The sequence below is a fragment of the Puntigrus tetrazona genome, unplaced genomic scaffold (assembly GCF_018831695.1).
Source record: "Puntigrus tetrazona isolate hp1 unplaced genomic scaffold, ASM1883169v1 S000000656, whole genome shotgun sequence".
NCBI lineage: Eukaryota > Metazoa > Chordata > Actinopteri > Cypriniformes > Cyprinidae > Puntigrus > Puntigrus tetrazona.
Genome location: NW_025048277.1, coordinates 195138 through 222501, shown reverse-complemented (window position 1 = coordinate 222501; position 27364 = coordinate 195138). Strand labels below are relative to the sequence as shown.

General features: G+C 35.6%; 1 protein-coding gene and 1 pseudogene across 1 annotated transcript; one reads left to right on the top strand and one right to left on the bottom strand.

Annotated features, from left to right (window-relative positions):
• Nucleotides 1-244: 244 nt before the first annotated feature.
• LOC122334859 (G-protein coupled receptor family C group 6 member A-like) lies at nt 245-6251 on the bottom strand. Its single transcript, XM_043232742.1, has 7 exons — nt 6116-6251; nt 4914-5028; nt 3141-3429; nt 2262-2993; nt 1911-2126; nt 1531-1648; nt 245-1394 (listed from the first exon to the last, which is right to left on the bottom strand). Exons 1-7 carry the CDS (start codon nt 6249-6251, stop codon nt 340-342), a joined length of 2661 nt encoding a protein of 886 aa, XP_043088677.1. The 3' UTR covers nt 245-339.
• Nucleotides 6252-16980: 10729 nt separating this feature from the next.
• LOC122334857 overlaps nt 16981-27364 on the top strand; it is a 30945-nt pseudogene continuing 20561 nt past the window's right edge.

Genomic DNA, 27364 nt, shown 5'->3' with positions numbered 1-27364 from the left:
TTTATTTGTTTCCACTCTATTAAGACATTACATTCATTAAAATATATAACATACAAGTTGCTTAGAATTAAGCAATAAAACACAAACAAGACTGCTGTGTAATTTATAACATTTGCTTTTATATCATATGAATGGTTTATTAACCTTAACCAACATAAGTAACGCAATAGCATTAATGTTACAATCTTAAAATGTTGCAGATATATTGTTTTCCTTGCCAGTTTAATTAATATTTACAAAAATAATAATAATTTTCAGCAGTCCACTAGTTTAAGTTATTTAAATGAAAATTAGATTTGTCATGATATAAACATTTTAACATTTTTGTATGTACATTTATCAAATGGATTTGCTCCTAGTTCTTTTCCGTAATGTCTGGTAAGGAAATTCTAGATTAATTGAACCCAAACCAGTATCAGCTGAGTTAATGGTATTTTGTGACCCCATTATAAACCCAGGTTGCAGTGTTATGTCTGGGATTAAGTCAACAAAGTCTATATGATTATTGACTCTTGCAATATATGCCTCTCGAGTAAGTTGTTCTTTCTTTTTGCAGAGAGCCATGTACCATTTAGGTGCAAAGTGACAGAAGATAACTCCATAACATGACACCAAGATGGCAGCCACTTGAATTGAATAGCGCTCGTTGACCTTAGCAATGTATACAGGGGTAAAACAGACCCAAACAAAAAGGTAAATTAGCATGCTTAAGATGATGTGACCAGTCTCATTGAAAGCCTGAGGCACCTTTCTCCCTTTGAAGGCCATCAAAAAGCAGACAAACGCTAGCAGTGCAATATAGCACAGCATGATACCAAATCCAATGCCAGAACCTTCACTGCACTGTAAAATAATTATCATACTTTGGTCAAACTGAATTGCCTCTACACCTGGAGAATCAAATATCAACCACAAGATGCAGATTAGGGCTTGAATGAGAGTACCACAGGTTATGATAACAGGAGGCTTGTAAAACCTTTTAGCATGTCTCTGACGATGCGGTGGAAGAAATGATGCAAAGGTGCGTAGTGCTTTAACCAAAATACATGAAACTGTGAGAGAGAACCCTAAGGCATACAAGATTTGTCGACCCCTGCAAATGTGAACATTGGGTTTGCCAATGAACAATATTACACTAGTATAGCTGAGTGTTAACCCAACCATTATTACAAAACATAGGGTTCCCCCTGCCTGTTTCATGACTGGTTTTCCATAAAAGACCATGAATATGATAAGGGTGAACAACAACAAAAGATAACCTATTGCAGTAAATGTGAGTAGAATTATAGAATGGGACCCATCCCATGTCCAGTAGTCCTCTTCCTTTGGCTTACAGGAAATCCATCCTTTCAAAGACCAAGTACCATTTTCACAAGGAAGGCAATTTGGTAAGTCTAAAAGAGAGTTCAGTCAGAACATTTTAAGTATCTTACAATATGTACAATATGTTCCCTTAAAAAAGGATATCTATATAATTTAAGGTTTTTAACAATTTTTAACAATACCATATACTATCAAGTGATTACTTACTTGTTTCATTAGAGTAAGTACCCTCTAAACATTGTGTGCAATTATGACAGCATGATGTTTTAAGTAGTTTCTTAGCTGTACCAGGAGGGCAAGTAGCAGAGCACATGGAAACAGGAACCTAAAACATGCATGAAAGCATGGTTAATACACAGTCCATAGATACTATATGTTGTAATATCCTGTTGAAAAGACCAGGAATGATGGGTTCATGCGGATATACTGTCTGGCTTATCTAGGAAGATAACACAAAAACTCTGTGGTTAACCCCCGAAAAGACCATGTTGCTGAACATCAAATGTGCTGGTCCACCTACAACTTGGATCAGCATGCAAATTTATATGATTCAATTCAAGTTCTATAATTAATAATTATTATCTTACCGCATTGTTTGGATTATTCCATATTATGGGTGCTGTAATGTGAACTTCTGTTTTTGTCAGATTGTAATTTCCAACAACAACAAAGCGTCTCTGACCACTTGCTTCTTGTACTTGCCAGTTTATTAAATCATATCCATTCATAAAATTTCCAGATGCATTAAAATAGAATGTTTGATTGTCCATAGTAAAACTGATGTTTTTCAGTTCCTTGAGGAGCTTTCCAAAAGAAAAGATTTATATAAAATAAGGTTCCATGTTTTTTAATGATGTATCTAGAAATTATATCAAGACCACATTATGTGTGTTATGTTATGTGTGTTAGTATAAATTAGACATAAACAATTTACTTACCTTCCATGGTGGAAAATCCCGTTCTCCAGGGCAATCAGTTTCATTGCAGTTTAGAAGACGTTTCAAAGCATGAACAATAGACCATACAGCTAACCTTTCCCCATAGGTCATGCTGATGTCGACAGCTTCTGTTAGAGAACCAGTATCTTTCCCTAACTGCCTATATTCCTCAAGAAAAAGGTTTACAGATCCCGGAGGAAAAGTAGGTTTCTGCAAAAACTCCTTAAAACCAGGATTGGGACCAGTGATGAAAGTGAACCCAAAAATGTCACCTACTTGGTTGATTCCCTCCATTTGAGATATATTTCGTGACATTGACCAAGCATCACTTGCAATCCAAGTACGCGTGATGTTCTGCCAAATCATCTCCTTGAACAGTTTTGAGACCAGCTCTTCCTTTAAGATAAGTACCACAACTTTAGCTTCAGATAAGCGGATTGTTTCTGCCACCTCTTGGATCCTTTTGTCGATATCATTGTTTGCTAGGTAATGAGGCAATACTTCCTGGAAAGCATGACATATATCTGCATCTTCTGAATCAGCTAAGAAACTTTGTAAGGCATTTTTTCCATAGTCATCATCCCCATAGACCACCCCAACCCAATCCCAGTGAAAGTGTTTCATGAAATTAACCAGAGCTTTGGTTTGGTGAACATCACTGGGAATTGTGCGCAGGAATGCTGGGTATCGGATGCTGTCACTAAGCGTTTGTGCAGATGATGTTGTGCTTATCTGTTTTAAGAGAGAGAAAATACTGATATTAAAGAGAAAGGAACATTTATTGTTGATTTTTTTTTTTGTATCTCACGACTGAGATTCATCAATGAGACTCTCTCAATTACCTTAAGATTCAACCTAAATGAACATAATATTACTAACCTGTGGGACCATGTATAGACTCAGAAGTCGAGCCACTGCAAGAGAATCTTCTGAGAAACGTGCACCAATGATTGCTTTTACATTAGGCCTTTCAAGCACTTCACATTGGACAGGCAGTGTGCCATTAACAGCGAGAAGCTGCTCGGTGCTCTGAATGGCCTTTGATGCATGAGAGCAAGTGTCACAGATGTAGTAGCCCAGCCGCACACCCGGGAGGAAACTGGAGTTATTGATTGTTTCAATAGTATGCACAACAGCTAGAGTCCTTACAAGTGAAATGAGATTTAATCTACAAGGAAATTATGGAAATTTTGATCAGAAATTAAAATAATACATATTCAACTTTCTAAGTAGTTAGATTCTTAATATTTTTTTCTTTATATAAACTTAACATTAGTTCTCAGTTAAGCTGATATAAATGATAAAGTAACTGTTATAATAAAGGCATTCCCTTTTATTAAGACTATTTAAAGCATTAAATGAATGTAAATGATATCTCTTACTGAAATATGTAGTAGAAAAGATGTATGTTATTTAAAAAAACTGACAACCGTTTTTGAACTATGGAGGGGGTGCCATTATTTTATGTGCACATTATATTCTGTGTTGATGATGTCAAATGGTTGCACTGCCCCTGGTGCTTTTTACTGCAATACAACTCAGAATACTATAAAATAATATACTAATGAGATATTGTCAGTTTTTTGGTTGTAATTTGGTTGTAACACTTTATTTTGAACACTTTTATTTGATGATCCCTTATGAACATTCTGTCAACAATAAGTAACTTTGCACCTACTGTACATGTCAACTAAATTTTATTATAGTATAAGTAGGCTGTCTGATTATTATCTACCATTATAAAGTAAAACCATTATTTTCTGTCAAAGGTCAACAAGAGAAGCAATGTATGACACTCCTAGCTGTTTTCCTAGCAATAAGAGGTAGTTAAAATAATTCTGGTTATTGGGAAGATGTCAGTGGATAAATAAAACTTCATCAAGTCCTACTTCTTTGTTTTCTCTACTATAGCGCTGATGCTTTTGTCTCTTTTAGTAGACCACAGCTACCGAAAGAGCTTACAAATGGCTGGGACAAGAAATGCTATGCCATCCTGTTAGGATGTAAACATAGCTGTGCTTATCATTATGCCTCGGCTACTAAAGGAGTTTCTCAGCGTTTTTCTCAGATTTCCCTCTATATCCAGGGCGTTTAGACTTCTTGTGGAGAAAAATGTATGATACAGCATTTGGTTTAAGCCTATATCCATCGCCTCTTGTAAGCTCTTTCAGTAGCTGTGGTAATTATATCGGCATTTTATTTTCGGAGTTGTGTAATTCTAGCTCCAGTTGCTGACCGAGTGCAACCATTTTACATCATCAGAATAATGGTGCTCCCCATAGTCCAAAATATATAAAACAATGTGAATTTGTTTAAAAAAAAAAAGTGTTTTCAGAATTTATTCATTATATTATTTCATATTATTTAATTGTTATTGTTATATTCATAGCATTATTGTTATTTACATAAATTGAATATCATTTCGTGTATTATTAAAATTTTCAAGAAATAAACTTAAAGCAGCTAAAGTACTTGTTGGGTTATAGATCTTTAATTATTCTATCCCAGCAAGTAACATTTTAACAAATAAAATTTAAGTGATGAAAATCAATACTCAGAGTCTGGGATTATTGGTAACACACACACACACACACACACACACACAAACTAGTGTACATATTATAACAGGAAAAAAAATATGTATATACTCACCCTGTGCAGTTGTATTTTTCGGGACGTTCTCTCACATGTAGTGTCTGTACTTTAGAATGGCAAGAACTGAGAATTCCTATCCGTATATCCCCATCTGCCCAAGCACCACATATGCCTGGTGAGAATTCGCAGGCAGACCCAGAACCAGGCAAAATAAGAAAACCCATTAAGGGCCAGTAAAAGTCTTGTAAAAACATGGTACAATCTGACTCAGAACACCTGTAACCTTAGAGATCTTTTCCCTTTGACAACAGGGGTAAAATGCATAAATAATCTAATAGTCGTTCTGGTTTATATACGAGAAACATGGAAAGAGGCTGGCTCATTTTGAATGAACACAAAAAAGGTGTCAAACAATCGTGTCATTGGATCAACTCCAAATGACAGCCAAACATACCTTTATTCTAAAGCATTCCTCCACAGACCGGTTCTACACAATCCTAAAAACTCACATTACATTCCACTGAGAGCTGAAATTTGAACCAGCTGAAATTCCTGGAAATGCCGTATGCGTGATTGTATATATTGACATTTATTATTATTATTATTATTATTATTATTTTATTATTATTATCTCTGTCACATTTTGCTGGCCAGCACTTACAAGGACTTGCAAATTAAATTAAAGGTTTAATATTGGCCTTGTGTATCCCCAGAATGTTTCTTTGAAGTTTCAGCCATTTTTCAGCCGGTCTATCGCTTAAATGCAAATGAGCTTCATATTTCCACCCTGTCTTGCATATTTGTATCTCTCTCTCTCTGCATATCTACAGTAATACCTGAGGGTGAGAGAACGTCTTGTTTACATATGTAACGATTGTTCCATGATAGAGGGGAAGGAGACATTATGTTGTTATGACAGACTGGGGTCTTGCTTGAAGCCTTAGGCACTCCAGGTCACACGGTATAAATAGGCTAAAGGTGTAACCACTCATCAGGTTTTGCTGAGAAACCAAGAATTGGTCCCATGGCAAGGGGACATCTCCGTTCCCTCCATCAACGAGGGATACATACATAATCAAGACATTCCCTATCTGTCAGTCACTATGAGTTATGTCATAATAACAAGACTGGGGTCTATGGAAAATAAAACAACCTGAACCCTGTTGTAACGAAGAGTCAAAGACAGTTGGATCCATGTGCGACAAGACTTTAATCGTGGTCAGGCAGGCAGGGTCAAACAGGAGCAGTCAGTACAATACAGGGGAGATCAAAGACGTAAACGATAACAGGCAGAAGGTCGGTAGGCAGGCAGAAGGGAACTAGGGTGACCCTTGAAATCATGTTTCCCAAGGACGGGCCGTCCACTGCATTGTGATGGGATGCAATCACAGCCATGTACACTTTCAAGGTGGAGGGTAACAGCTTATGCTCCAACCTTTTCCACAGGAAAGAAACTACTACTCCAATTTTGCATCTTCAGGGGTCTTCGGACAAGAACACCAGTTTATGAACAGACTCAAACCTGTTGAAAATGCACACTGGCTGCATTCTTGAGCTTCCCTGTAATGTGGACAGCATGCAGAAACTTAAACTGTGTCTCCTTGGTGGTTGTTGTATGACACAACCAATACAAGTATGCAGACACTTGGCTGAGAAGAAAAATCTGTGGTTCAGGATTAGATACTCACTTGCCAAATTTCATTGCCATTTGAGTCAGAAGGGGCTAAAATGTGTAACGAAAAGACACCCTCACATATAAAATTGTAACTATGCAGCAGTCAGCTACAGTTTCACATCAGTTAGTGAGCTATAAATCGCCTAAGGAAAAATTACACCCATTCTCTATTATAGGAGAGTAAGAATTGTACAAACTTGTTAAATCATCTAAACCAGCAACATGTATGTTAGACCCTATTCCATCTAAACTATTAAAAAAATCTGCTTCCAGAAGTCATAGATTCTATTTTGACCATTATTAATCCATCATTGTCATTAGGATATGCTCCCAAAACCTTCAAACTGGCTGTAGTTAAGCCTCTTATTAAGTACCACATCTTGACCCCAAAGATTTAGTAAATTACAGACCAATCTCTAATCTCCCTTTTCTGTCAAAGATACTAGAAAACCTACTATCCTCACAACTGTATTCCTTTTTAGAAAAAAATGGTATCTGCAAGGATTTCCAATCAGAATTTAGACCGTAACACAGTACTGTACTGAGACTGCTCTCATTAGAGTTACTAATGACCTGCTTCTTTCATCGGATCGTGGTTTTATCTCGTTATTAGTGCTATTAGATCTTAGCACAGCATTCAATACTATCGATCACAACATTCTCTTGGATAGACTAAAAAACTATGTTGGCATTAGAGGAAGCGCCTTAGCATGGTTCAGATCATATCTATCTGACCTCTATCAGTTTGTAGCAGTAAATGATGAGGTATCATCCTGCTCACAAGTGAAATATGGAGTTCCTTAAGGCTCAGTGCTAGGACCGTTACTTTTCAACCTATACATGTTACCTCTGGGCGATATTATCAGGAGACGTGGTGTTAGCTTTTACTGCTATGCTAATGATACTCAGCTCTATCAATCAATCAATCATTTTTATTTATATAGCGCTTTTAACAACACAGGTTGCATCAAAGCACTGTACAGTATGAAATATTTCATATAACTCTATATTTCAGCACAGCCTGGTGATACACAACAAATTGAGAATCTAACAGAATGCATAGTCGATATAAAAAAACTTCTTAATGCTAAATTCTGAAAAAAAAAAAAACAGAAGTGCTAATAATTGGACCTAAAACCCCACATGTAATAATCTAGAACACAGCCTAACACTTGATGGCTGCTCTGTTAATTCTTCATTATCAGTAAGGAACCTAGGTGTGCTGCTTGACAGCAATCTTTCCTTCGAAAACCATGTTTCCAGCATCTGTAAAACTGTGTTTTAAAAAATATATCTAAATTACGACCTATGCTTTCAACATCTAATGCAGAAATATTAATTAATGTGTTTATGACCTCTAGGTTAGATTATTGTAATGCTTTATTTGGTGGTTGTTCTGCACGCTTGATAAACAAACTTCAGCTAGTCCAAAACGCAGCAGCTAGAGCCCTTACTAGAACTAGCAAGTATGCTCATATTAGCCCGGTTTTGTCAACACCGCACTGGCTCCCTATCAAAAATATTATATCGGATATATTTTAAAATCTTATTAACTATCTATAAAGCCCTGAATGGTTTAGCTCCTCAATACTTGAGCGAGCTCTTATCACATTATAGTCCTGCATGTCCGCTGTATTCTCAAAACTCTGGCCATTTGATAATACCTAGAATATCAATATTGACTGCGGGCGGCAGATCCTTTTCCTATCTAGCACCTAAACTCTGGAACAATCTCCCTAACTTTGTTCGGGAAGCAGACACACTCTGTCAAGACACATCTTTTTAACCTAACCTACACATAACACACCAACACACTTTTATTATTCAAATCCGTTAAAGATTTTTAGGCTGCATTAATTAGATTAGCTGGAACCTGGAACACTACTCATAAAACACACATTGTGTGTGACATGTAAATAGAATGGCATCTACGCTAGTATTATAGTCTTGTTTCTTTCTTAATCTGTCTCACAGTTTGTATCGACTAGATGGTGCATCAGCACCCAGAGATTATGTTCATCAGAGACCAGAACGCCTAGATGCGCTCCGTGGAGAGATCACCAGATCCTGATGCACACACACATACACACACACACTCAGTCATTTACACTATCTGACACAGCTGCATTTAAAATTGAACTGGAGGTTAAGTGCTGGGCACTCGGTCAGAGGAGAACTGGCCCCAACTAAGCCTGGTTTCTCCCAAGGTTTTTTATTTCTCCATTCTGTATGAATGGGGTTTTGGTTCCTTGCCGCTGTTGCCTCTGGCTTGTTTTGTTGGGGACACTTAACTTCTAGCGATTATCGTCGAATTGATTACAGAGACTGTCTCTGCATTTAATAATAAATTGTTTAATCTCGTTATTATACATCCCTATCATTGTATTCTTCTACTTTATACTGTTCATTCCTTTGATACAACTGTGTTGTTTAAAGCACCATATAATTAAAAATGACTGATTGATTGATATCTACAGTATGTCACAGTAATGTGGTAATATTTGCTTAATGCCAACCAAATATTGCAAATATATGCAAAAAAAGAAGGCATGGTTTCAGTAATCACAATGGTGTTGATGCAGCCATGTCAGGGAGATTGTGTGTTTTAATGTGCGGACCAGAGAGGGTAGCGTGTGCGGCCGCCAGACTCCGCCCCTTACCTGGACCCTTCCCCCTGGAACACTGCCTGACCTGCACTTCCCCTGAAGCACAACAAGGACACCAGTTCCCCTTTTATTTGGACACTTTCTCCTTGGACACTTTATTTTGTACCTTTTCTTTTAATAAAAGCCTCTCCGAGGCCTGACGCCACGCCCACTGTGTCTGTCGTTGGCTCCTCCCGTCACAGTTTCCTTAATCATGACTCTTGTCTTGATCTTGTCAGCATTCTGAGACATGCGCCTAAGACTGCACATGCGCACTTGCTGATCTCACCTGAGAAATAAGCTTCCTATCATGCTATTTCAGCATTTGATGTTTCCTAATACAAAAGATAGGTGCTGCACTCCTGCAAGGGATGCCTGAGAGGCGTTACAAAGATGGTCACCAAGTGATTTGTCTTAAAGAGACTTTGCTATAAATAACTTCACAAGTAGATGTCAACTTATTCTAACTCTACTCTACCAGTCTACTAATACTCTAATAACACAACAATGAGAGTTAGTAGATACATAAATGCAACATTACCGCTTTGGTTAACATCCAACATAAGTCTGTGTTATTAGTTTAAAGCTGCAATCCGTAAGTTTTGCCGTGTTGTCACAATCTATGTTTAAAAACGTGGAATTGCAGTTCCTTGCAGAATTATTTTCCACATGTTGGGTTGTACTTCGGCATGGCTCCAGTGAAGATAAATCTAATGTTTTGCGGTGAACGTGTAGCTGTCAGTCACCACACCGGAGTGACTCCTGCACTTAACTCTTTCCCCTCCATTGACAAGATATCTCGTTAGGTTACAATGCTTCCCTGCCAAAAACAAGATATTATGGTGATCCCTGTTCTAGGTGTATTACAGTATGGTAAGGAAAGGAATGAGCTACAGGACATCCCAGGTCTACCAGGCTCCAAAAAAAAAGACAGACGGAAAGGATCAGAGACAATGTAGATCATAATATAGGTCAAATATGCAGATCATGCTTGTAGATTGTGTTTTAACCCTTCTGAATCTGTTTGGGACAAAGTAGGCTAGTCAGTGACGGAGATACCTTAACAGACCCAGAATATCTCTTGTTATGTTGTTATGTATAAATTATCTGCCTCCTGCAGGATCCTCACATGCAATGCTATAGCTAAGTCTAGTAGCTGTGACTCAATTTTTATGTTTACAGACTTTAAATATTGGCTCAGTGCCATGCTTGAATTTCCCACGAAAATCTAGTTGATCTAATGTGAATAATAGAGTGGCTAAATAATAAAAAAAGTCATTATTGCGCTTTTGTCATGGATCGCAGGAGTAATGTAATGAAAATAAATACAATGCTAGTATAAATGCACAAGTTTACTACAGCATTTTTCATCACCTAATAAAATTAGAATTTTTTAATTGTTCAATTCTAATTATGTATGATTAGTTTGACCAGTCACATGGGGCTTTTGTTTAAACAATGGTTGATTTTTAACTGTTTTACTAAATAACTGTTGTCAAAGCCTCCCTTACCTTCCAGCAATGCTGGAGATCAACTAAGGCATTTATTAATTCAAACATGTGCATATTCATATAGTCTCTTTTAGGTTCAAATATTTGCTTACTCCTGGACAGAAGAGGTTGAGCAGGTGCAACTGGTAAATTAAGCTGGGAGTTTTCAGTCTTGTGTTGTACTATCAAGTTATGCATTCAGTATGAAGTTTCATGGTTCAGAGGTTTTTTAACAAAAAACTATCTCACCATCTTTCAGGGAAATTCTCAGTGGGACACTTTGTAATGCGTCAAATATCACTTGAGAATAAGTGTCTTCTTTTAACATTTGTTTGGCACATCTAAAGTCCCAACAGGAAATTCCCAGCAAACCCTGTCTTTGTATATCTGGGTGTGGCAATGTACAATATTATAATTTTAATATATTATAAAATTAAAACGTTGACTTTGTTTCTTTCTGTTCTATTTATTTATTCTTATTTATTATCTATTGCTTGTGGTATGAGCAAAACAAGTTGGATTTGTGCTGGTTAAACAAACTCTGAGCACTGAAAAGATATTCAGTAAGCTCTGCTACTTTTTTATCATCAATACTTCACCTTCTACTTCGTGCCAGGATACTCTCGAAGGAACACTTATGCAACTTGAGGAGGATGAGAGGGCCTTCAAATCTTGTATTTGACAGTGGGGGGCCTTTGAGTCAAAAAGTGTTGAGAACCATGGCCTGCAGGGATGAATTGGAACACCTTACAAACGGGAGGCCAATAACCAGCCAAAAAGGCAGTGGAGATGGTTATTGACTTGGAAGGTCTCAGCCCACCCACACCAGACCTGATCGATCAGCAGTGCAGTCAGTGCTCAACTCCTCAAAACCCTCCAAAACCTTCACTTTAGGGAAGAAGAAGAAAAAAAGGAAGGCACAGCAATGTCTGGATTCTCTCACCCCCCTCTTAAGTTTTATAAACGTTCCGCTGAGAGTATCCTGACATGCTGCACCACCACATGGCGATAGAAGACTGACAATCTCCAAACACTTTCCTAACAACCATTCAACGAGCAGTGTCAGGAGAGCACATCCCATCATCATGAAAACGCCTGGAAGACGCAGCCTGTCAGAAAACTGAATTCCAGATAGCACTTAAAGATCTCACCATGACATTCATTGCACATATATGTTTGCACTTGCCTCTGCATTTTAAGAGATAAATGACAATAAAATCTGCAACTTTCAACCTCAAAGAGTTCCTAATGTGCATAATACCACAGACACTGGAATATATTTTAATGTAAGACTTTATGGTGGACTTGTCTGGCTTTCACTGAAATTCCAAATGTGTAAAAATAAATAAATAAATAAATAGACATTTTAGTGAACTATTTTAACTATTTTAGCATTTTCATTTCCTATGTTCAATAAACCCTTTACATGTGCAGTGCATTTTCTTTCTTTCTTTCTTTCTTTCTTTCTTTCTTTCTTTCTTTCTTTCTTTCTTTCTTTTTTCTTTCTTTCTTTCTTTCTTTCTTTCCTTTTATTAATATATTTATTTATTTTATTTAGTCTGAGCAATCATTGGAAAGGGGTTGTGATGAAATTCACGCCAGTTTTACATTGGCTGATCTACAACAAAAGTGTAGTACAAATAATAATAATAATAATAATAATAATAATAATAATAATAATTATTATTATTTTTAATTGTTGTTGTTGTTATTATTAATTTACATTTGGTCATTTAGCATGCACTTTCAACAAAAGCGACTTGCAGATGAGTACAATAGGATCAATTATTTATTATTATTATTATTATTATTATTATTATTATTATTATTATTATTATTATAGCGTTACAGTGAAGAGGATTTTCAATCGCTCCCTGCTCTGAGTGACGTGTGTATTACGTCACGATGTCGGAAGTGAATCCGAACAAGTCGAAGGCGCTGAAACCAGAAGATAAAATGAAAACATGATCACGAAGCCGAAGGACCATAGAGAGAAACTGCGGTGTTCTATTTCATAAAGAGACAGGTATTTGCTCACCGTTGCCAGTACAATTATACTTTTAACGCCTGAATTCGATGTGCATTTAATGCAGTCGATTCGCAAAATGATGCGTGGCCCTTCAACAAGCAAGCTGTTGCAGTATTCGCATAACTCTAGAGATGTTCTGTTTAGTAAACTGACATATTCTTGTGGGGCAAATGCATGCAGTCTTTGCGATAATAACAGTCTAAACCGGACTAGTGCTCTGCTGATCCACGGCATATAAGCATCTGTGAGTTATGCAATAAGGTATTACTTGAAAGGTGTTTTACATTTTCAGGTCAGCCGGAAGCATACGTAGTATTAACTTTAGCAATAAACATCACATCTTTTAAAAATAAACTTTACAAAAGCACTCTGTAAGTAGTAGTTGCATGGTAAAGTCCCCGATGCCCTGCTAATTACAGTATGTCAAGGATTTAACGTACCGTGGCATATGTTTGTGTTTGAAGAAGAAGAAGAAGGTAATTCAGTTGTTTAGTGACTTAGTGAAATGTGCATGAAGTAACTTTAATAGATATTTTTCTTTTAACAAATATAATGATGTAGATCTGATTTTAAGACAATTTGCCAGTAAACTGAGCTGTTCAATGGTTTTCTTTCCGTCTTAGTTTCAAACTATGCTTACAGCCCTTTTAATAATAATCAATAATTAAATTTAGTTGGCCATGACTAAATAGCTATGTTAAAGAAGCTATTTGTTTTAGAAGTTTCCCAATTGGAAACTGCAAAACTTAAGCTTTTATGTTTTTAGTTGGCAAATAAAAATGAGAGAATGTTCTCTCTGTTAGTTCTCTTTATTATTTAATGCTTGTGAAAATTAAATCTAAAAACAACACTTCTAGAATGTTAACGCTTTGACGAACATTCTGTTTTTCCGATGGAATCAAACTTTTTATTGTTCAAGTTTAGTGCAGCGGCCCAGCTGGCCTAACAAACAAAACAACAAAGGCACTAGTAACAAAAAAGTGCTCTTAATACCTAGAAGTCCCTTATGTAACAGATTAAATATGTAACTTAAAAGCTGTCTTTGTTTAGTCTGGTTTTGTATTTTAGTATTGTCATGTCTGCAGCACTATTGTGCGGTTGTCTTTGTTTTTTAAACCCTAGAACTATGTTAGAGGAGCATTTAGTCGTTTCGGGGTGTTTTCACTCTGCAGGCACTGTGAGTGTTGTTTGTTTGTAATTAACATAATTCTGTAATGGCAAATAATGGTTGTCGGTGGTTGTCATGCAATTCTAATGGTGGCACAGTGTTTCAGAGGAGATGAGCTGCATATTTCTGTAGAGATGAAGTTCACACAGGCTCTCACTGTAAGTTAAGTCAAGGCTTGAAATAAAATAAACAGTAATTATGATTATGAATATTTTAATGAATTTTAAACTGAAATGAGAAATCCTTAAAGCACACGCATCTGACATTATTCAAAAGTTTTTGTTTATTTGCGTTCGGAATGCTCAGTATCACGCTTACACATGGAAGACTTTGTTCATTTTGATTTAAATGTGTTTTGTTTGCATTTGCTTATTGTGAATTGATATTCATGCAAACCGATCTCTCTCTCTCTCTCTCTCTCTCTTTCTCTCTCTCGCTCTCTCTCTCTTCTCTCTCTCTCTCTCTCTCTCTCTCTCTCTCTCTCTCTCTCTCTCTCTTTCTCTCTCTCTCTCTCTCTCTCTCTTCTCTCTTCTCTCATAATTTTATATAAGTTTATGCATTTATGCTCTGTAGGTGCCAACAAATAAATCTGTCATCATTCACACACCCTCATTCCACACCTGGATAACCTCCTAAACCTAACCTAAAGTAGATATTTTGAACCTCATTGATTATCATCATGTGGAGAGAAAAAGCAATAATATACTTTCCACAACATACACTTTCACAAAAGAAAGTCATTTCAGCTTAAAAGAGGATGAGGTTGAATAAAATGTTAAATATATTACAACATAATTACAATTTCTGAACTTTTAAATTAGGTGCTTTTTAATTCTGCAGCAGTCAAGATTCTTTTATGCAGCAATTTAAAAGTGTGTTACGGATGCATGTTTTTTCCTGTAGAGCAGAAAGTCAGATGTTTTGAATGTCATTCATGAACCCATTCTATAGTTTCACTTTATTTTAATGGTCCCTTATAAACATTCTGTTGCCAATAAGTAACTTTGCACCTACATGTTGACTAACTTTTATTAGAGTGTTGGTAGATTATTAGAAGAATGGTAGGGTTAGGATTAGAATAACTTGACATGTTCTTGAAAATCTAGTTATGGTTGGTAGATCATCACAATAAAGGCTTATCATTTAATTATCAGACAGTCTGCTTATATAGAATCTTCATAAGTGACCATCAAAATAAAGTGTTAGCAAAATTCCTTCCACAAATACTTGTTTGGTTCGAAACAATATAATGCTAAATAAATTGTGACAGAATTTGAATTTTTTAACCTTTTTAATCTAACTTGAGTGCCAGTCAAGCTTTCTTGTTACTTTAAGTTTATTTCTTCTGTCAAACTTAAAACTCACAGCAAACGAATGCTTATTTTTTAATTTACATGCATCAATGAACCAGCCAACTTGTACTTAGGGTGCCACCTGCAAAGCTTATTCAAATCACTCAGTCACATGGTTGCAACTTTGCGTTTTAGTGCGCATTGATTGGTGGAAACCTAAATCCTTATGGAAAAGTGCCCAAAACACACTACAAAAAATAATTTTGTAATGGTTTTACTGGAAAAGTGGTATTTTAATGAAAAGCAATAGAATTTCTGATAGTTTCTATTAGGCTTCCATTGCTTTTTTAGGCAGGGTAGGGTATGTTTTTGGCCAGTAACTACCAAAATGGCGGTTATTAAGCAAACATTAAACAGACATTCAGAATACCGCAATGGTGAGCGTTGTGTGTTCCTTGTTCTTTGTGTCTTTTTCTTTGTCTGGCTGGAGAATAAGGGTCTTTTATTACACCCAAAACTGTGTGAGTGTGACGTTTTATTTTATTTTAGGCAGCTTTGCAATTCAGTGTGCTGTGGCCCAGGATGAGGCCGTGAGCCTAATGTCTGTAAATTGAGTCTCAGCCGCTGATGGCTTTATTAATAACCCGTCCTGTCAATTTTGATTTTAATGGAATCAATTACATATGTTTATTATTTAATTTGATCTCAGTTAATTACTTATATCTACATTTGCCAAAAAAAAAAAAATCTTAATTAATGAAGACAGCGTTGGACGTCACATAATTGTGGATGGACGTGTAATACCCCCATGCACACTGACAGCCATTTTAAAACAACACCCCAAAAAATTCAAACGCATTATTCACTCACCGTCATGCTGTTCTGAACCCGTATGTCTTTATTTATGATTATACCATATATCATGATTGTAATTTGATGGATGGATGGATAGATTTTAGGCATAATTTTACCTTAGTGTGACATTTCAGAGCATATCAATGCCTTTTTAAAAAAAAAAAGAAACATTTGGTGTTACTTGATCTTATCCAGGCAGATTTTTTTGGTAAGTTAAATAAAATATAAGGAGTAATAGCTGCTGAATACATTACATAATAAATTAAGTTTAAGTTTCAAATATAGTTGAATAGAAAACTTTTAAACAGTATTTGATGATAATAAATAGTAATGAATGCTATGGTGCTATCGCTGTTTTACTTTTATTTTATTTTATTTATTTTTGATCAAATAAATGGTAACTCATGCGAGCAAGATACTTATTTTATCTTTCTTTCATTTCATCTTATCTTTTATCTTTCTTTTAAATATTTTACGGACCCCAAACTGCAAATATTTCAGATTCACTTGTGCATAGCTTGTATCAATGCCACTGCATTATTTATTTATTCTCTTTTTTTTTTCACCTTTCATACTGAATATCATTTTAATATATATTACTTTATTACTATTTTTAATAGTTCATTGTTATCATTGTTAGTTTTTTTTTTTAAAGCCTTTTCATAACATTTCCACAGATGCGAATATGGTTACACTTGATGGTCCACTTTAGACATTCTTCTAACTAGAAGTACCTTTGTAACTAAATCTCTATTAACTAGTAGTGTAGGTTTAGAGTTAGTAGAATAAGTTAACATGTACTTGCAAAGTTTCAGTATCTTTTGGACCCATCAAAATCAAGTGTTAGTAGTTATTAAGCATAAAGTCTACTTATATTCTAATGACATGTAGTTTCAAATTTACTTTCTTTTAGTAGAAAGTGTTACCCTGAATATTCATGCGTTTGTTGAATATTTTTGTGTTTAGGAGGTGACTTGGAAATGACCAAGGAGGATGTGCTGAGGGAGTCTTCAGAGGGAGACTCTGTTCTGGGACGCTACAGCATTATTTCCCGTTACTCTGAGAGAGCGGTGATCCATCAGGTGGCCTCAGCGCCCATGCCTTCAGACTGCGGTGAGCGCGTGGATCTGTACACTTGCATCACTCACGAAATGCCGTTTCGCTTTCAGTTTGACATTAAGCCCCTGCGAAAGTGTTCTCGTGCAAGCTTTTATGTAGGTCACACCAAAAATGCTGACACTCTGGTTATTTATCTCATCAAACTCCGTCTGCGGCTGTACAGCGATGGATTTATTTATATTTCTGTTCAAGAGATGGCCTGGGCTATAAACAAACAACTTATTTAGCTGTTTTCCGAAGTGTAGCTTTATTTATGAAGCAAAGTTTAGACCCTAAATTGTGGACTTTGCTTAAGCTGCTGTAAAAGTGAAGTATTGACAAGGTCACAGAAATTCTTTTCCAATTTTCTGCCTGTCAGCACTGATACATCATTCCCTCTCTGTACTGGCTTCTCATTCACTCACACTTCACTTTAATTCACTTCAAACTGAGCTGTTTAACTGAATTTGAGTCATCGGGCTTTAGCATGCTCAGCATGGATAAATCAAAATAAATAGATTTTTAAATGGATAAATTATACTGACTGATGCAGATTTTTTGTTTCTGGGGTTGATGTAGAGAGTTTACAGATTTGACTGTTCTGTTTTGCAGAGTTCTCTTTCTTTGACCCAAATGATCCTCTGTGTCGGAGGTTCTGCTGGATCCATGGACCACTGTCCCTGAGCTCTTCGCTGTTCTCAGACAGTGGGTTCCCAAGTTCAGCGAAATATTAGTCTCATTGGCAACGAGGTGAGAGTGATTCTGAGTCTCATTCTCAGCATTTTTACCGATGATATATGAAACTGAACATACATTTTTTTATTTTCTAAACATTTAATATTTATTTATTAACCCTAACCCTAACCCTAACCTAAATATTTTTTAATCAGCTGGCATGCAATAAAAAAGTGATATATATATATATATATATATATATATAATATAAGCATTAAGCATTAAAATAAAATAAGCATTACTAATTTAATATCAGCTAGTGGCCAACATTTCTTTTTATTCTATATTAATGTGATGAGGGTGCTTTTACATCTCAGCTTGGTTAATATTAGTTTAAAACAATGAAAGTCATTAAAATGTATTTATTTAAAAAAATAAATACAATTTAGTTAAATAAAAGAAAGAATAAAATAAATAAAATTACTGTGCACGAACGAGATCCAATAGTCATTTACTACAACATATTTTAAATATAATGGTTTGGCGTCTCTGGATTCAATAATGAAATGCCTTTCGCAGAAAAAACGCTTCATAAAAATATAATATGAAAATAATAACATTTTATTAAATCTGAAAAATTTATTAAATGAAAATTAACTAAATAATAATAATTAAATACAAATATGCCTGGGTTTTCAAGTTTTCAAGATTATAATGTAATGGAGCCGTTTAGGAAATTGCTGCAGTGAGTTTTTAGGACACCTAGTGGTTTAAAAGAAAATTGACTCAAAAGCACCTGTTCTACCGCTGCCCCTCTCGCCCCAATGTGCCCTACTCTAATGCTCTTAATAAGTGTAGAAAATCATAGACCATGCTAAATGTATCGTTAGATTTTTCCCCCAATAGCTTCAATAGCTTTTCAATATTTTTTTTTTTAAATGTTGCCTGCAGCTTCCTAGGTTTTGAAAGAAAAAAAAAAGAAACCTAAAGATTTGGGCTGCGGTAACACCCTGGAAACCCTGCAGCAATGTTAATTAACGCAAGAAACATTCACTGCTTCTTCAGACGTGAGAGTCTAATTGGTATATTTATTTTTCCAGAAAAAAAAAAAAAAGAATGTTCAGAGGGAGGGAATGCAATTACATTTTGATGAAAAATTGTGAAAACAAACTTTTCTTTTTCTTCTGAATAACACGCACTGATGTATTGTGCTTAACAAGGCCAGGGACATTTAACATCCAAACGGGGTCAATTTCAATTTCATGTTTTCTCGCAGCTGTCATAAAACATACCCACACTCTCCCCCTCCCTGAGTGTCGGGCTCTGTTGACTGAAATATTTTCTTTGCAGACGGCGCGCGCGTCTCTGTCAACATGAAATCTTTAGCAGGTTGTCCTTGCTGTATGTATTCAAGTGAGTTTTTCTTTGTATTGCAGATTCTGAAAAGAGGCTGTGGTGTCAATGACAGAGACGGACTCACTGACATGACTTTACTGCACTACTGCTGCAAGGCAGGAGCTCCAGGAATAGGTGAGTTTGTATTCGTAATTAACGTTTCTTTGTGATAGTTTACATCGGTAGAAATCCGAAGGACAGATCGGTGATCCAGCACAGCACGGAGCAAACGTTCGCGTCTGATTTCAGGTGATGCTGAGAGTGCGGCCAGTTTCGCCCGTCAGCTGTTGTCGCTGGGAGCTGAGCCGTCCTTGCGCAGCCGTTGGACGAACATGAACGCTCTCCACTACGCCGCGTATTTCGACGTCCCTCCTCTCATCCGCGTGGTCCTGCAGGCGTCACAGCCGGGAGGTGAGGGGAGATAATGGGATGACTGTGGGAATCGGAATTGCGAGTTTGAATCTCGTGGCAAACTCAAAGTGCTTGTGCGAAGATGTCTGTGTGTTGGGTTTCAGAGGCGGATGCGACCTGTAGCGATTTTGACTTCGGCACTGCGCTGCACATCGCCGCCTCCAACCTGTGCACCTCTGCAGTGAAGTGTCTGCTAGAGCTGGGAGCCAACCCTGCTTTTAGGGTTTGTGATTTTCTTTATAGCTACTAACGGAGCTATTTAAAATTCAGCTGTGTTTAAAAAAGTGTTTATTTTATTTTATTTACCCATTTTCTCATGTTGGAGCTGTGGCGCAGGACTTACTGCACAAGTTTACTATGCATAAGAACTATCTGCAAAACTAGTTTTAAATATGGTCTACATCATGCCCTAACGTAGACCAGTTTTGAAGGTGAAGTAAAATATTAAAAATAATTATATTAGTAATAATAAATAAAATAATAAAAAAAAAAAAGTAAATTTATAGAATAATAATACATTTAATAAAAACAAATAGTTTGTAATACTGCTACTACTGCTAATAATAATATTAATAAAAATAATTGTTTAATTCAATTACAATAAAATTAAATAATATAATATTTTATTATACATGTATTATTATTATTATTATTATTGTTGTTGTTTATACATGTTTTTAAAATGTTCAACGTGTAGGGAAGTAGATTTTAATAATAATAATAATATTTTAATAATGATAAAAATGATATTAGTGATTATTTTTTTCCAAAAATAAAATCAAACAAATAAATGATTGTGTGACTCTATGTATGTACTCTGGTGGGGAAAAAAAAGTCTACATTGTTTATTTCAATGGATGGTTGTGCGGTTCGTTTGATGGATAAATGGGTATATTAAGTGAGCACACGGGGTCAGGCTGATGCTCGCACATTCACAGCCAGCTTTATTATTTTCCTTTCAGTCTGTCCCATCAGCACAGCGGTAAATTAGCCATGCTTATTTCTCTCCCTAAACTCATTTTACACTCACGGTGCATCACCTCCAGGGGTCATTCTCCTCGCAAACACCAGATGTCACTGAATTATTGATATTATTTAAACTTTTGTAAAATGCATGCATTTCGGTTCAGCGGGCCTTTTAGTACTGCGAGAGGTTTGTTTGCATGTAAAGGGTTTATCGGCTCTTCTGCCAGAACATAAAATAGGAACTGGCGTGATGCTCGACTTTTGCTGTTTTTCTTCTGTGTTGTGAGGCAGCCAGAGTTTTCCATCCTTCATTTTTTACCCCGCGTTATCTCTGCCAGTAGTGCGGCTTGTTTGTTGCCAGTGTTTTTCTCTGGGCATCTGTCCATTGCTCGTCAGTCAGGAGATGCTTTTTGAGGTCGGTTTTTGTTTCTCAACCGGCACTCTAATAGAGATATCGTCAGCGCGGGGGAAACAAACATCAAATCATCTGATAACGTCGTAACAACAGGCTTGGCAGACTTTCGTGTCTGTGGAGAATGTTCTGGAGCAGCTGAGGTTTAGCCATAAAAATATGCCTTGTTGCCAAGCAACAACACTGACAATTGGAAACAAAGGTAGAATATGTGGGATACGAGTTGTCAAACTATCGTTGCTCACCGTCACTTAATTACACCTGTTTCGCTTAACATTGATCAGAAACTTTTTAAACAGCACATTTATCCTTTGGACTCTTTCAAATAGGTTTTGTATATATATTTATATATCTATTTTTTTTTTGCTTCATTTACGTCCGCTGTTTCTTACGATATTATTTCATACGCCTGCCAGTGGAATTATATGATCCAGTGAGTCATCCTTTATCCAACAGACATGGAGCTCTACTGAAACAGCTAAAACGGAGTAGCTGATCTTCCTGCAGATGCTTTTTCTCACCACTAGGGTGCAGTCTTGTGCAGTGGAAAGAGACGCATTAAAGAAATAGGCTGAACCCTATTTTTTTCCTTTTTTCTTTTTTAAGGTGCAGTGTCAGCTTCAGTTTCAAAAAAATATCATTTTGTTGTTTGCTCTTTGATACCAGAGGAGCATAATCAAATATCGCCTTTAATTGTGGAAATTCCTACATTACATAAAGCAGTGATTGAGGCAATGAGCCGTTCAAGCAAGCTACATTTTTTTTTTTTTTAAAAGACGGTACCGTGGCTTGTATTTTCTAGCTTGCTTTGGCCATGCCAACACAGAGCTTCGAGAACTTTATCTTCTAAGCATCGTTTCGTTATTAGCGAACCCTTCCGGCCTCCTCAACAGAAGATGCTTTCAATTGGTGACACGAAATGATGATTCAGCACTGTGTGCGCGTTCATGTTTGCGGTTATGCTTTGCGTGTCTGTTTGGATTTATGCATGATTTACTATACAGGGGTATGGATTAGAAGACGAGCAGTGCATGTAAACCTCTGATTATTGTATAAATTACCATATTTTAAGGACATAGCAATCGACATTTCTACAAAGGATTTTTCAGCTGTCTATGTGCAGAGTACCGCTGTCATGCAAACAAACTCCTGTCAAGATGATGGTGATAAACATTTATTTAGCATTGCTTTGGATGCAGTTCAGTATTAACTTCAGCTGACGAGGATACAACCTAAGCACGGGTTAGAAAGGTGCTACTTGTCAGGACATTCAGACCAACAGTCAGCATATCTCCCATCAGTGTGCGCCTACATCATCCATCTCTCGGATATTTTTTTGGCCTGACGAACAGAGTCGCAACCCTTTCAATTTTCTGTGATTCAGCTAAAAAAAAAAAAAAAGACCAAAGTGAGGGTTCGGGGAGTGCGTGTTTGCACATTTTTTTTTTCTCACCTGTAGCTTAAACCTAGCTACCTTGCAGAACCTAATTTTACCAAGTGCGACATGTTAGTGGATCAAGTTCTTTGTCGACCCTGGAACAACATTGTGATTAACCAATCAAATTTGAGCAATCAGTTTATAGTATTTGTGAAGTTTAGGCTTACTGTCAGTGTTTGGTGTGTCAAGAACAGATATAGGTTATTTATATATAGGTATATACAGATACAGGTCATTCTTAAAACGTATTTATTAGTTTTAAAACATTTATTTGTGACTTTTCCTAGAAAATCCATGATTTAACTTAAACGCAATAACAATCTAAGTGATAGTAACAAGTCTTAATTCATGACTACGAAAATATTACATTTCCCAGCGTGTTTACCACAGTAAGAGATGAGAAAGCAGTGATTAGACGTGAACACAAATAACATAAATCTGTGAATATAGAGGGTGAGACAGCGAGGTTTTGGGAAAAGAAACAAATCGTCCAGCAAAACAGATCACAGAACAGAACTGTGCATTGCTTGTTTAATGCATGCGTTAAAATTGTTGTCGTAATAGTCATTATACTCACAATGTTTCAGATGGGTAGGCCTAACGGCGTGTTTTTACCATAGCACCTCCGGTGTTTTCTGGAAGCGGATCACTGGGCGCTCGTCACCTGTGTGATTTAATAAAAACAAAGAGAAGCCTTAAAATGTGCCTTAAGGCCATAAAGCTTAAAGTGAATACATCTACTTACTATGTGGAAGTTATTTTCATTTTTTTGCATATTTCTTTGATACAACAGCAAAATGACGTGCTGCAATCCATCTACGAGATTGTTGAATTATGTGCTGATCTTCAGTCATACCAGAATACCATAAACATGAAAACCCTAGAAACATGTTAACAACAAATAAATAAAATCTTGTCAGTGTAAGTTATGCCAAGCTTACTATGTTACTTTGCAATCCATACAAGGCTTTTAAATTTCTTAAAGCATGAAATTAGAACAAAAAGCTAATCTAACAAGATGCTAATGCTAATCTAACATGCTATTATTGCAAAATAAATTACATGTTAAAATATATATAAAAAAATAATAATAATAATAATAATAATAATAATACAGCTTTTGCTGGCTTGGTGAGCAGAAGGTAATGCTTTCAAAACACTGAAAATTTTACTGTTTAAAAACTTTTGACTGGTAGCGTGCAATATACTTACAATCGTATATTCACACAGCATTACAATGAGTTCGGTGAGGCACTTCAATAAATAACTTAATTGTAAAAAAGTAATGAGAAGAAACAGTTTAACTGACCCATCTTGTGAGCAATATCAAAAGTACACGCCTCAAACTCTGAAGTAATGTGTTTTGTTTTTAACTAAAAGAAAGCGACAGTTTGAGTAACTATCTTGTTTTTTTTACTCCTTAATTTATCATCTACAGTTTGTATAATGCATCTTACGGACATCTTATAAATTATTAACGATTATAAAACGCTGCCAAGTATAAATAAATAAAAAAAAAAATATATATATAATAAATTCTAAATCCAAACAGTTGTCCGTTGAGCTTCATCCCGCGCTCTGTTTGAATGTTCTCTGACACAGACTCAAATAATACATGTCAAACTATATTTTTAGCGTTCTCCAGATAAATTCTGCTCAGTACCGCATCGCAGAGTATGTATTACAATATTTATGTGGAAAATACAGTGGAATTGCGTGTATTTAAAGGATTCATAACGCTACGAGAATAACACTGGCATAGATAATGTTATAAAATGCTAGTTTGTTGTTTCCTAACTTTGTGGAGAAGCTCAAGATGGCTGATGAACGTCTTCTGCCTGAAGAAGTCTTCACAAGATCTCACGATAAGTGATATGTCGATATTGAATTGATTCAACACATTTTCGTAAAGTTGTGGGAACAAATACTCCAGTTCAGTCAACTTACAAACTAGTTGAGACAGTGAAAATTTGAAATGTTAAGTTGAATGAGTTGTCAACTCAAAACATTTTTTTTGACATTATATGTTAGCTTATATGCAAATGTTGATGTATTAGAACAATGCTAGTAACTTCACAAATAAAAGAAGTAACACGCTGAATTTATTAGATTTTACTGAACACTAATTCTGCCCTTTAAGGTTTTTCTGATCGACTAAAAGTAGTTAATTGTAACTAATAACTAAATACGCCCATTTATATTAATAAACCATGCGATTCATAATAATGAGCCTGCAATTTCCTGTAGTCTATCAGCACACATAAAGCTTGCCACAGTGCACCAACGTAATGATTATGAATGCTTCAGGAAAGAGAAAAAAAACAGCATTAGGCCTGCCCAGCAGTAAAATAATTCACTGATAAGTGTTTTCTCTTTTTTTTTTTTTTTATACAACAAGACTGAATATCATCTCCACAGTGGACGTGCACGTTTTATACATGTTAGATGAAAAAAATATGTTTTAATTGGTTTATTTAAAAGTAATTTAAATGATATTTGTGTAGATATGTTTGTATGTCTGTGAGACAAACAACAATTTTTAGTATTTGTCATGTGGTTTGTTTGTTTTAATAAGCTTAGGTTTAGTTAGTTATTACATACTATTAAAAAAATGTTGCTTCATTATTGCGAACGTTCGATTGGGTTTATATGGGTTTGGTGGGAATTTGATACTTTGGTATACTTTTGATATTTTGGCTTCACTTTTCCAGTTTTTTTTTTTGTACCAGTCAAAAACAAGCAGTCAACAAAAGCTCACTACAAGGTTTCATCCTTATCAAGCGTTGGTGCAATTTCTCTCCAAAAATTATGAATGATAAAAATTCAGTTGAGGGTATTTCTTAACCCTCTCACGCAAGCACTCATTTTCTGTCTCTGTTGTGGTCTCCAGTAGTTTGTTGTTATATACATTCTTAACAAGGCTATTTTAGACAATTTGTCTGCCATTTGTTTCTTCACTGAATTTGGCTTAATACATTATGTGATCGCATTAAGTAATAAATACATTTGATCCTTCATTATAATTTGTCCAAAACGACTTTATTCTACCTCTGACTAAAGGTCATCCATGGACCCTTAAAACGCTGCATAGGTAGGTCACTTACTAGATATTAGAATGGAGAAATTGTCTCATGCTGAGTTAGTAAAAGACTCAGTTGATGTATAGAACTGCATGAGGCAAAACATTACCCAGCGGTGTTGTTTATCTGTGATCCCATTACAAATCGAGAGCCCTAAGTTTCCGTTTGTCAGGAGCTCTGCATTTATATGTGTCTGAAGATGGAAAGCAACTCCGACACAGCACCCTGCTGTCTTAAGAAATGTGTGGTACATCAAAACCTTTCAGTTTTTCTCGATGCAGGGAGGCTCTCAAAATGGATGTCCTAAACATGGACTCCCTCATTCACATATTAATGAACACAGGGTATGAGGCCGGTAAGATGGGCAGGCACATTAAGCCTAAAGCCCGCAGAGAGCCAATGGGCCGAAGAAATTCGAAACACAGTTACTGCTCGCCAGCCAAGCCATGTCAAGGACGACACATTTGTTTTGGCCATCTTCCTTGTCTGGTTCCAGCTCGGTGCCTGCCACAACACATTGTTGGATAAGACAGAAGGACACAAGAAGTCCACTGCTCATGCAGTTGGCTGTGTAATACATTTAAAAATGGCGTTGAGCTGTGCTGCAGTAGAGGCATCGAGCTGTTTGGCCGGAGGGGGCTGATGAGACATACTGTTAAACATTTTTATCTAGTGTGCAAGTCCTTGCCGTGTCTTTGCATTCAGTTATTCAGTTTAGCCTGCACCAGTATTTTCTGTATTCTCCGGAAATTAAGTTGCACTAGGTCAAAATCACATCGTTGAGTTGTTTATAGAAGTTACATTTGTTATATTACATGAAAGTAAATAAACATTATTATGTAAACGCATAAATGTAAAAAAAAAAAAATAATAATAATAATAAATAAAGTTATAATAATAATTACAACTCATGTATTTTTGTTCCTCTAACTTTAAATTAAATTTAACAAACATAAATTATAGTGGAATATATATATATATATATATATATATATATATATATATATATATATATTTATATATTTATATATTTATTTATTTTTGGTATATGCCAATCTAAAAATAAATTATTTAAATAGAAATAAACTTGGGCTTATGTAACCTCTCTCATTTGAAGTGTTTTTTAGGTTTAATGTTATAATTGCATTAATTGCATTGCATTACATAAGCTGCTTTGGAACATAAGTCGCAGCATATTTCAGACGCTAAAAGAAAATAGTAATGACCATTAACACTTATTTTTAATAAAATGACAACTGAGCTTTATACAGAGTAGTGTAGCTAGAGTAAAAATCATTTTTCTTTAACGGGCAGCAGTTTAGCATGATTAAATATTGCATTTAAATTACTATTTTTATGAACTACAAAAAAAGACAATTTTATGTCAGCAATCAGTAGTAAACTCTCTAGCAGCCTGCAGCATTTTGCAATAGGAGGTTCTTTTTTGATTAAAGAATGTGTCTATTAATATCTGCTACACCAAGCCACCCTCGAAATAAAATAATTTCTGTACTGTTTTTAATAATAATAACCAAATGATGAAAATAGACAGGTTGATATCTTTTTCCCACAGTCTAGTTTAATATAATTTCTAGATTTTTATTTTTATTTTTTTTTGTGATTTCTTGAATCACAAAATAATAAAAAAAGGTAGCCATCCTAATTGAGATTCTAATTAAAACGATCATGAAAATACAGTTTAAAAAAAATAAATAAATAAAAATAAAATATTTCTCCTTTAATGGCTTTAGTATAGTGAGACACTTGTTAGATGCTGGTAGTGAATCCAGATAACTTTTTTTTTTTTTTTTTTTTTTTTTATATATTTGCTTGGCTGCAGCTTAACTACTTTACATTACAAGTAGCTTGTTAGCTGGGG

Bases quoted from the DNA above. Each gene is read 5' to 3' on its own strand.
- LOC122334859 (XM_043232742.1), bottom strand. From the start codon at position 6,251: ATGGCTGTGATTGCATCCCATCACAATGCAGTGGACGGCCCGTCCTTG. The intron at 3,430-4,913 runs GTGAGTATATAC...ATTTCCTTGTAG, and splicing joins GAAAAATACAACTGCACAGG to ATTAAATCTCATTTCACTTG. The intron at 1,649-1,910 runs GTAAGATAATAA...TGCATGTTTTAG, and splicing joins GGAATAATCCAAACAATGCG to GTTCCTGTTTCCATGTGCTC.